The sequence below is a fragment of the Typopeltis vanoorti genome, chromosome 17 (genome assembly GCF_054136105.1).
Source record: "Typopeltis vanoorti isolate ZY-2024b chromosome 17, IOZ_Tvanoo_1.0, whole genome shotgun sequence".
NCBI lineage: Eukaryota > Metazoa > Arthropoda > Arachnida > Uropygi > Thelyphonidae > Typopeltis > Typopeltis vanoorti.
Window position 1 is genome coordinate 35657166 of NC_143565.1, and position 12146 is coordinate 35669311.

General features: G+C 34.4%; 1 protein-coding gene across 3 annotated transcripts in view; it reads left to right on the forward strand.

Moving 5' to 3' along the window:
• ema (C-type lectin domain containing ema) overlaps positions 1–12146 on the forward strand; it is a 335572-nt gene that overhangs the window by 79678 nt on the left and 243748 nt on the right. For all 3 annotated transcript variants that reach the window (XM_090407474.1, XM_090407476.1, XM_090407475.1), the window contains exon 6: positions 9452–9557. In XM_090407474.1, the coding sequence (XP_090263600.1) occupies positions 9452–9557 (106 nt within the window). The remainder of the gene's footprint in view (positions 1–9451; positions 9558–12146) is intronic.

The following is a 12146-nucleotide window of genomic DNA, read 5'->3' on the forward strand; positions in this document are numbered from 1 at the left end:
AAGACTTCAAATAGCCTCGAAATCAGGCAAAAGGAGCACATTGGCTACGTAAAAAAAAAAAAAAAAAAAAAAAAAAAAAAACGGGACATTTCTGGCCTATCGTCTCATTTCTCTACAACTAACCATGTCATCGAGTGCAACAAAAGCTGTTCCCCATACATAGAGGAAAACTACCATTCAAGAATTTTCAAAGAAGCAGCCACAGTTGCTCATCAAGCAATACTTTGTCTGTATTTGGGTTGTAAGTCAGCAGTTAGAATTGAAGGAAGTACAGGAAGATGGTTTAATGTTAAATCTGGTGTGAGACAAGGATGTACATTATCCACTCTGTTATTCATTATCTATATGGATCACATTATGAAGGAAAGTGGTATTAAACATGATATCAAAATTGGAGATGTTAATGTCAGCTCTTTGCTTTATGCAGACGATGTTATACTTCTGAATAAATCTGCTATAAGTTTGCAAGATTCCCTGACTAAATTGAATAACTGTTGTAATAGATATGGTATGAAGGTCAGTGATAAAAAGACAAAGACAATGAAAATAGGTAGAATTGTTGAAAATGTCAACTGTGTTGTGAATGGGGAACTTGTTGAACAAGTAAAACATTTCAGCTACTTGGGCACGATTTTTAGTGAAGATGGTAAATTAAATATGGAAATAGACAACAGAATCAACAAAGCTGGTATAGTAGGAAGTCAATTAAATAAATTCATATGGAATAAGAGAGAAATTAGTCGGAACACTAAATTAGCTGTATACAAGACAGTGTTCAAACCAGTTTTAACTTATGGATCTGAGAGCTGGGTCAGAAGTAAAACACTTGACCAAAGACTAGAGACCGCAGATGAGTCCTGAGAAAGATTAGAGGCATGAACAGATGGCATCAATGGCAATATCATATTAAAAACGAGGATATTAGGAAAGAACTTGACATTATCAACATCCAGGAATGCGTTAGCAGAGCTAATCTCAGGTGGTATGGTCACTTAAACAGAATGGGCGAAGAAAGATTAGCAAAACAAGTGTTCTCTGCCAGGTTGGCAGCAAAACGACCCAGAGGAAGACCAAGATATAGGTGGATTGATACAGTACAAAGTGCCTTAGATGATAGAAATATAAGATCTGATAATGTTGGAGTCTTGACAACTAACAGACTGATTTGGAGGAAAATTGTAGATATAGAAAATTAGTAACGATGTAATTTTTTTTCATGTAGTACTATCATATCCTGTACACCCCTTGAGGGTACATGGCAGGAATTTGATGATGATGGTGAGGTTTTATACTCCCAGAGATATGGAAAACCCTAAACAGATCTCTAAAAATACAAGAAATGAACTTCAACACAAACTACAGGAAGTTCCTTAGCAATAGCTAGCTAATCTTGTACACGCGATACGTGTTTCACTAGCGTTCGATGCTATTTTATTTGTAATTAATCTTGTCAGTTTTACAGTTACTTGTAATTGTGAGATTGTTTTAAGCCTATATGTCAGTACCCTGAAGATGCCAACAGTTAAAGTGTGGTGAAACTAGTTGGTTGAGTTAATAAATTTTATCAATACTTGATCTGTAAACCAAATATTATTTTACTGAATCTAGAGTATGTTGATCAGAAGCTTCCATATAAAAGTTAGTCGTTGGGGTGGAAAGGTTAGCTCATGGCTGTGCCGTCATTTTTTTTTTTTTTTTTTTTGGGGAGTTAAAAGCATTTTGCCACACAGAATTGCCAGAACATTGTGCTGTGATATCAGGATAGTTTGTCCTGTAAAAGAATTGTCATTGATTTGTGAAAAGAGCAGAGACATCAAAAATGACTAATAAATCACTTTTATCAAGTGCGATGTCCTTAATTTTTGATTACAAATATTTTAATCTTGATTAAAATATAAGAGGAGGGGAGAATATATATAACTTTGTAATCAAAATTAAGGACATCACACTTGATAAGTGATTTATTAGTAATATTTGATGTCTCTGCCCTTTTCACAAATCAGTGACCTATCAACTTCTTGAGTGTTGATACTAGTATCTTGGCTAGATGATCATTGGAGCTGTCGATACCTTCAACTATTGGCCAAAGCAGTATATTCTGCATATGAATCTTAGACAAATCATAAATTCTCAATAAACAAGTCTACTGCAGAAGTAGCTTAACTATTTGTGGGCAAGGAAGTGACATTTAAGCAATCCTACTGTTTTTGTTTTAATCTGATTAGTTGGGTTATATTTCACACATTGATTAGGTGCTGTTTGAGACTAATTGATTCATTTTTTCAAAATAAGTTGTTTGGTTTAAAATTACTGTTGCATTGCCTTTATCAGCTCTAGAAATTACAATGTTCTGACTTGCTTTTAAAGAACTGTAATTACTAGAGCTGATAAAGGCAGTGTAGCAAAATACTTTTTACTTTCAAAAGGAGGGCACAGCCATGACACAGTTGCATAACCTTTATTATGCAAGTTACTAGCTTTTTATATGCAATGACTGAGATGGTTAACTAAGGTTAACCACTTTAGGGCATCACATAACAGTGCTTTTAAAGACAACACTAACAAGTAGGAATAAGGAAGTTATTCTCCCACTTTACAAGACTTATAAGACAACATTATAACTTTGTACAGATAGGGACACCTTAGTTCCATAGAAATGTTGACATAGTTGAAATGATTCATTAATGAGTAGCCAAGATAACTGTCCTATAGAATTGTGAATATGAGAATAAATTCAGAGAATATGGTCTTTGGTTCGGAGGGATGTTTGAAAAGTTTGGTAAATTCAAAACAAACAGCGACACAATTCATTCATTCACACCAGTGTTGGCACGTATCATCTTTTTCAAAACCCCTGGCAAAAGTTTAGCCACATGAGATGTGTAGTTCTTGTTTGGCAAACATTTGAAATTGACCGTGTTTGCATTTTTATTAAAAATGGAGAAAAGCAAGTTTCATGCAGTGATAAAAAACACTTTTATTTGAAGAAGTGGACGGCCGTGCAGATCAAAGCCAAGTTAGATGCAGTTCATGGGAACTTTGCACCAGCATTAAAGACTATTTTTGGATAAATGAGTTTAAATATGGTTGTAAGTCCATTGAAGATCGAGCGTACTCCGAACGCTCGACTGAGGTCACTACAAAGGAAATGATTGACAAAATCCATGGTATCGTTATGGAAGACCACTGAGTGAAAGTGCTTGTAATTGCTGAGATTATAAGCATCTCAACTGAACGGGCGTATGATATCATACATGAAAACGTTGTGTGCACGATGTGTGCCGCAATCATTGACTGTCAATTAAAAACTCATGACAAGACATTTCAATGCAGTGTTTGGCAATGTTTAATCGCAATTTGCAGAATTTTTTGCATCGATTCATGACTGTAGACGGTACTTGGATCTACCACTACACACCTGAGTCCAAGTCCAATCAACAGTCAAAACAGTGGACAATGCCTGGGGAAAGAGCACCAAAAAAAGCGAAGACCATTTTGTCAGCTGGGAAGGTGATGGCCACTATTTTTTGGGATTCCCAAGGAATTATCATGATACTCTATTTGGAAAAGAGTAGGACAATAACAGGAATCTATTATGCGTCATTGTTGGACCGTTTAAAAGAAGAACTGAAGAAAATACAGCCAAGATTGACTCGCAAAAGAGTGCTCTTTCATCAAGACAATGCACCATCCCACACATCAGCCGTTGCAATGGCAAAATTGCACAAATTGAGGTTTGAATTGGTTCCACATCCACTGTATTCTCCGGATTTGGCCCCGTGTGGATTCTTATTCTCAAACTTAAAAATTTGGCTTGGGAGGAAAAAATTTTCTTCAAACAAGGATTTCATCAAGGCTTTCAATGACTATTTTGCACAATTTGACAAATCCTACTTTTTAGATGGGATGAAAAAAATTTTAAACTTGCTGGACCAAATGTGTAGACCTCGATGGAGACTATGTTGAGAAATAAAGGTGATTTTTTTCCAAAAAAAAATGTGTTTAACTTAATTTTTACCAAACTTTTCAAACAACTCTCGTAGATGGAGGAGAGGTGACATATAATACTAACATATAATTGTATAATTAAGGGATCTTGCAGTATAGATAAGTGAGATTTTTGGAAGCAAAGAAAGGGTTTTTCTTTGGAGATATGTGAAGTCTAGGTTCTTCTCATGAGAGTGTGGAATAAGCTACTATTAGATGTGCTTCTTTTTGGTAAATGTGTTCAAGAAGATTTATAATAGATATTTAAGTCCTGTCTGAATGGGCCCTCCCTCAGTTGGTAGGATTCATAATATGCTAATAACAGTGATTGAAATCAAAATTGAAATGCTTCAAATTTTAGAGATCCTAAATACCATATTTCATTAAATTCCCCTAAACCATAGAATGGCTCTCATCATCGAATACTTTGCTAAATTTTGTCAATAAAAATCTACCAGTTATAGGTAGGGGAGGGAGAATTGCATCAACTAGTCTTTAAACTAAGATATGACTGTACTGAAATATGCATATGACCCAATATATATCCAGTTAACAGGTTTTTTGTACAATGAAACCTGTGGAGAATTCATGGCTAAACAAACACGCATAATAACCATAGTAATAAGTTTTAATGAGTAAATATTTCATCCTAAGTGTCTTAGGATATCGTCAGTACAGTTAATTCAAACAATATCAGGAATAACATACAGTTAGGGCACATGATTACAATAGAATCCCAATATGCGTGCAGTAGTGTGTTATAGAATTAAATTAAAATATATCTGGAGGGGGGGAATATGCTAAAATAAAATAACATATAAAAAAAATATTTTACACAATCTTGTATGACAATTTCCCATACTTTAGGAATAGCAAGAATGTCATTACGGTTTAGATTTGGTCTGTGAAGTAGGGCTTTAGCACTTTCTTTATATAAACATTCATGCTTATATAAAGATCTATGTAGAAGTTTTGTCTTTTCCCAATGGATCCTATGGTTTGGGTTTTCAATTCTGTGTTGTGTGAGGCTAGATTTCTGCAGTTTGAAACGGATATGGTCTTGATGTTCCAAAATGCGTTTATGAACAGATCTACTTGTCTGTCCATAGTAAGACAATTTACAGGAGCATAGAACCTCATACACACCAGGTAGCATCAGAGGTGAGAGTTTGTCTTTAGGAGAAGGTAACAAGTTATAGATCTGTTTTGATTGGTTTGTAGATAGTAGCAAGTTTGTATTTCTTCATAATTTTTGAAAGACGTTCAGAGATGCCTTTGATATAAGGTATGGGAATCCTATGTGCTTGTTCTTGTCTAGGTTGATGTGTGGGGAAGTGACTGATGATTTTTGAGTTTTTTTAAGATTGTATCCATTTAGTATGGCTGTATTTTTGATTATTTCCAATTCTTGGTTTAGAGATTCTTCAGAGGAGCAGAATCTGCCTGCTCTGGTTACTAATGATTTAACAATGCCAAATTTTTGAGATTAATGATGAGCAGAAGAATTGTGAATGTAGCGACCTGAAAATGTCGGCTTGCAATAGACAAAAGTGGAGATGGAACCATCTTCTTTTCTTTGGATGTGTAAATCCAGAAAGGAGATACCTTCTGGAGATTCTTTTTCTAGCGTAAAGTTGATGTGAGGATGAAGAAGGGTTATTTTATCTAGAAACAGTTGTAGTTCTTTGGAATGACCCCAGACAGCAAAGACTTCATCGACATATCATAGCCAAATTTTTGGTTTGGGTTTAAACGTGAAAATTTTTTCTTCAAGGTATTCTAGAAACAGTTTTGCTAAATTTGGTGATAAGGGAGACTCCATTGCTGTTCCTTCCTTTTGCTTGTAAATTTTTTCTTTCCAAGTGAAGTAACTGGACGTAATAACAAATTTGAATAATTCAATGATATCAGATGGAAATTTTTGAGTTAACAAGTCTACTGTTTCCTTATGGGAAATATTAGTGAAGAGGGAGATGATATCGAAGCTAATTAGCATGTCAGTTTCCAACAGTTGAATGTCTTTTATTTTTGCATAAAACTGAAATTTTTGATTGAGGCTGAGTGGCTTATGTGAGGATGGAGAAGGTTAGATAAAAATCTTGATAACTTCTAAGTCGGGCTGCTAATAGAATCCACAATAGGTCTGAGTAGAATGTTATTTTTGTGAAGCTCAGGTAAACTGTATATTCTAGGAGGCCTAGCATGGTATGTCCTGAGTTTTTTTATTGTTTCATCATCTAAGGAAGTGGTTTCATCAAGTAACTTGTTCAGTTTCTTCAGCTGTCTTTTTGTAGGATCATAATCAAGTTTGGCGTAAGTATTTCAATCTCGGAGTAGTAAATTCATTTTTTGGTCATATCTAGAACAATAGTGGTATTTCCCTTGTCGGATCTGGTGATGATTATGTTTTTATTACGTTTTAAGGAGGTAAGAGCTTTCAACATCGGCCATCTTTCCTTTGCCAAACCTTCGGACTTAAATATCCCACCATCAGAATTGAAAATTGCAGCCAGACTTAGAAGTTATCGAGATTTTTATCTAATCTTCTCCATCCTCACATAGACCACTCAGCCTCATCAATCAAAAATTTCACAGAGTTTCATGCAAAAATAATAGACATTCAACTGTTGGAAACTGTCATGCTAATTAGCTTCGACATTGTCTCCCTCTTCACTAATATTTCCCATAAGGAAACGGTAGATTTATTAACTCAAAAATTTCCATCTGATATTGTTGAATTATTCAAATTTGTTATTACGTTCAGTTACTTCACTTGGAAAGAAAAAATTTACGTGCAAGAGGAAAGAACAGTAATGGGGTCTCCCTTATTACCAAACTTAGCAAACTTGTTTCTAGAATACCTTGGAGAAAATAATTTTGAGTATTATATATAGACAGTTTATAAAATTAAAGCTAATTGCTCAATGGCAGGAAGCATTGGCAAATAAATTATATGACATGAAGTGTGAAATTAAGCATTGGCATTCTAGCCAACATAGAAAGAGATGAGAGGAAGTTGTTCTTGCTAGGCTCCACGAAGGTCAGTCATCTTATACATTTTTATTACTAAGGGTTGATGACCTTCCCTTGTGTGAAAAATGCAATATGCATCTTGCCGTTTGTCATATTCTGGTGGAGTACCAGCATTTTATACAAGAGAGGAATGAACTTTTTACCTATCTAGCCAAGTCATATACATTCAGACAGATGTTATCAGACTCAGATTGCATGATGTTTTTAACTTTCTACAAAGAATTAATTTGTTCAAATACATTTGACTGTAATTTTGTTTAGATGTAGATACTGCATTGCATAACTTGATTTTTGTACATATTATTTTCTCTTGACTATTTAATACTGTGTAGTGTTAAAGTTTGTGATTAATAAAGTTCCTAAAAGGAATTTAATTTTTGTCACAATTTAACAAGTAGGAACTTTAATAAAAAGAAAAAATATACTTGCATCTAAGTGTGAAATACAACTGAGAGTATTTAACTCCCATAAAAAAAAATTGTTATAATATGATGAAAATAAGATAATTAAATTATAGAATATTGGTCAATAATTTTGCATGTAAACGCTCACTATTAAACAATTGAAACAAGGGATAAGTTTATGTGAATTCTTAGAAAATTTTGGTAAGCTGATAAAGTTTAATAAATGTGACTCATACATAGGGTTAGCAATTAAGAGAAATTAAGTTGCGAGTTCAAGGTCACAACTGCATAATTGTTTCACACCTAAACATATTTAAGAAATACTAAGGGGAGCAAGAGCTTAGATACCTTGTATTTGAGTGATATCATGTATAGCAAGAAATTTGTTACAAACAAGATAAAATATAAACTTGTAAGAGGAATTAACAATTATAGGATGGAACAAAGAGGGGCACAACAGTAGCCTTTGTGCATTGCTGTGACGTTACTGCAATTTTGTTTATATGTAGATACTGCATTGATTGGCTTAGTTTTTGTACATGCATATTGTTTACTAGTTTGTCTTTATGTACTGCTTTAACCTTTGTTGTGATGCAGTATGACTTTTGCTGTTCTTGCTCCAATAAACCAACCAACCAACTAACTAACTTTTGGGGAATGCTTCATGGAGAAGGTTGTTCCATAGAACTCTAGATGGAATGAAAAATGAATGGGAGTAGCAGGTTTAGTGAGTCAGCAGTTCAAGCATAAAAGGATGTTGGCCTGCTGTAGTTTGTAGTTGGAAGGGGACCAATCGTTCAGTGCTGTTGGTACACTCTCCTTCAATGAGTCTTTGGACTCCCTGGAGGTGTCAAATAATAATAATAATATCTGTAAATACATTTTACAGATATGAACTCTTAATATAAGAATGCAAAAGAGGAGAGAGAACAGAAAATGAAACGGTGGTTAAAGAGAAAATGAAAATTTGATATCTATCAAATGACCTATCCTCCTCTGAAGCATCAAAGTACATAGAGAGGTTTTTAGAGCAGTATTCCAAGGTTTGGTGAATTTGGGATTTGTATAAAAGTAACTGGACAGGTGGAATGTAATTTTGTGAGCAGAAAAAGATGTCAAGAATTTTGGAAGCTGAGGATGTCATAGAAGTGACGTGGTTGTGCCAGGAAAGGCTAGGAGTCTGTTCAAGAATAGTAATCTGGTCTTGAGTTGACCATTATTGAAGTTAAGGAGAGAGAACTAGTCTCTATTCATGATTTCCTCATCATTCAAACCCACACTTGATATTTGTTTTCATTCAGAATGCTAATTTTCTCCTGCACAACTAACACTTTTTAAAGCCTAAATCTACCTGACCTTAGAATATTATTCTCACAAAACCTCCCTAAGAATGTTTAATTATAGAAGAGAGCAACTTGCTTAATGTCTCCTTTTTCATGAACTCCTAATTGCTGTCTCATAGATGCTCAGCTTCTTCATTGTTTCATGGATGCTACTCCACCAAACCATTCACCACTATTCTTTTGCTTTCCTTTGTAAAAAAATATGGGCAGCTGCTGGTCAACATCCATAAACAGTTTTTTTGTTTCCAGCTTATCAAACCAACTTCTCATCCTCTTCCTAACTTCATCTACCTTTTTGTTCTTTAGAACACCTTACTCTCATACTATCCCCCCCCCCTTCTCCTTATGAATACAATCCTCTTGCTCTTCAGGAAACACATTAACAGATTTTTCTTTCTTCACCACCTTGCACATGGCACTGCTGCAGGTTTTGTGAGCTCTCATGTGGGGATTGATATACATACATATATAAACAATCTACAGAACAACTTACTGCCTTAATGGTATGCCTCCTGCTGTGATTTCTAAAACATACTAATCATGATTGGATAGCAAAAAATTCATATTTGTTTGAAAAATTTTTCTTAAAAAACATAGTATTTTTTTTTAAGAAAAATACTTTGATTTGATTTAAATGTTTTAAATATAGGAAAATAATTGTAAATTTATTATTTATTTTTATAGCACACAAATGATTTCCCACTCTATACAGAAGCAATTTCATTTTTCAACCACAGTGAAAGTATGGTGAGGATAGCTGTTCGGACTTTAACACTAAATGTTTTTAAAGGTAGGTACTGAAACATTTAAAGGACACAGATGCTTTGCATTGAGTTATGAACTTTTTGCTTCTGTATCAGATGTAGAAGCACACAACTGATCAAATGTTTCAGCACAGCTACTGACAAGTTTATCATAAAATTATGTCACTGTGTGTCACTTAACTCAATATTAACTGGTTATTGGGTGATTTGTTGTATCTGACCTTGATTTGTAAGTTATGACAATTGCTGAAGCATGTAAAGCTGAGACTAGTATATTATGTAGCCTGTTATTTGCATTTGTTCTTTTGAATGAATGCCTGTTTTGTAGGTGAAAAAGTTTTTGGGAAGAATCTCTCTGCTACCTCCAGATTATATGCAATACTAAATTTATTGAAATTAGTAACACATTTCATATTACAATTAACAGTACTTCATCAGTGTGGAAGAAAACATTTGGTTCATGGAGATAGAATAAAAAGTAAATAAAAAATTATTTTAAATTACAGCAAGTGCTGCAAGTTAGAAAAATCATATCAAATAGATAATTATTCATTAAATTAAAATACATTATAATTAAATCATGTTTAATCATTTTATAACACCAAGAAACATAATAGAAAATAATTTCTTGGAAAGAGTCTCTTCATATACATACTTAGGTCATCTCATTGATCTAAACTGTGGACTACAAAAGGAAATAAATAGTTCAACTTACTTGGAGTGCATTCAGAAAATTGAAAAGCATTTTTCAAAACAATGATGTCCCACTCTTTTTAAAAAGGAAGACATTTAACCAGTGTATACTTCCAGTCATCACATATGGTTGTGAAACTTGGTCTCTAACAAAAGCACTGACAAATAAACTAGCAACAACTCAAAGAAAAATGGAGAGGTTGATGGTAGGCATCACATTAAAAGATAAGAAGCCAGACTCGTATCACTGACATCATTCTTCACCATAAGCGACTAAAATGGAAATGGGCCAGACATCTAACCAGAATAGAAGATGAGTGATGGACAACCATACTAACGAACTGGATTCCGAAAGAAGGGAAACGAGGCCAAACACTTCGTAAAAGAAGGTGGAGTGATGAATTGTCAAATTTTGTTGGGGAAAATTGGTCAACCATTGCCAAGAACAAAGGAAGATGGAAAGAACTGGAGGAGGCCTTTGTCTAGCAGTGGACAGAAAATGGCTGAAAATAAGATAATTATTGATTTTTTTGATATTTGCCAAGGATGAGAATCTCCCAGACTTTCAAGATTGAGAGGCAATACTAATTTTAAGTTCAAATTGCATAAAAGGGCCTCAGAACATATCTTTGTAGATAAGTTCACCTTTAACACTCTCCTGTGAATTAGTCAGGCAACATTCTGGGGAACAATTATGTCCAGTTTCAATACAATACTGTGCCGATGTTTATAAATTCTTTTTGGGCTTACCAATTTGTCCATAAGGAATCTGATAAACAAACTTTCCCCTCTACATATAGAGGGGACAGTTTGACTTTTATAGTTGGCAGAAGATTAAAAATTTTGATTGGAGATTATGTAAATATTGGATGAAACTTCACAACTACCAGTAACTTCAGAAATGAGGAATTAGATAAGTACCAGATTGACATAATAGGGGTGACTGAAACAAAAAAGACAAACTGGCGAGATCTTTCTGAGCAATAAATACAAAATGTTATATTCAGGCAATGACAATCAAGGAAAAGAAGGGGTTAGCCATAGTATTCAATACAAAATACGAGGCTAATCTTCTTGAATGGCAGTCAGTCTCAAGTAGAGTGATGTGGACGAATATGAGAATGGGGAACTGGACAATGAGACTTATTTGTGCCTATGGTCCCACAGAAGGTTCTACTAAGGTAGAAGTGGAGGAATTTTTTGAGGCTTTAGAAAAAGCAACTGACACAATGAAAAAGGAAAAGTTGGTCCTTGTTGGGATCTAAATAGCAGAGTAGGAAATGATTGTGAGACATACAAAAATATTTTGGGAAAATTTGGAGAAAAGAGCAAAGCTAATAATAATGGCAAATACCTGTTGGATTTCTGCTCATGACATGGACAGTGTATTACTAATACCATGTTCCAACATAAAAATGTGCAGAAATTCACATGGAGAGAAGAGGCAAGGAATAAGAAAAGTCTCATTGACTATGTTATTGTTGATAGTGATGTTTCCTCCCTGGTGCAGGACATCAGAGTAAACAGAGGATTTGAAATTGGAAGTGATCACTATTTAGTCTTTAGCAGGATAAAATTGAATTTCATATTGAAAAGAATAACATGTAAGAAAGTTTTAAAGCGAATAAAAGTTGAGCAGCTCTCAGATGTGAACTGTAGCCTAAAATACAGAAAGATTATTGAAAAGAAAATGAAAGAGTTTGAGAACAGGAATCAAACCTTGGAGATTCAGTGGCAAGCCTTGAAGAAAGCCCTGATTGATTCAGCTAGAGAGGCATGTGGTGAAGTTGTCTGCAATGATAGAAAATTCAGTACTCCATGGTGGACACAGGAAGTAAAAGGGGCAGTGAAGGAAAAGAAGAAAGCATATTAAAAGTTCCTGGCAAATAAGTCAGCTTGTACTCTTAGAGAATACAGAGACA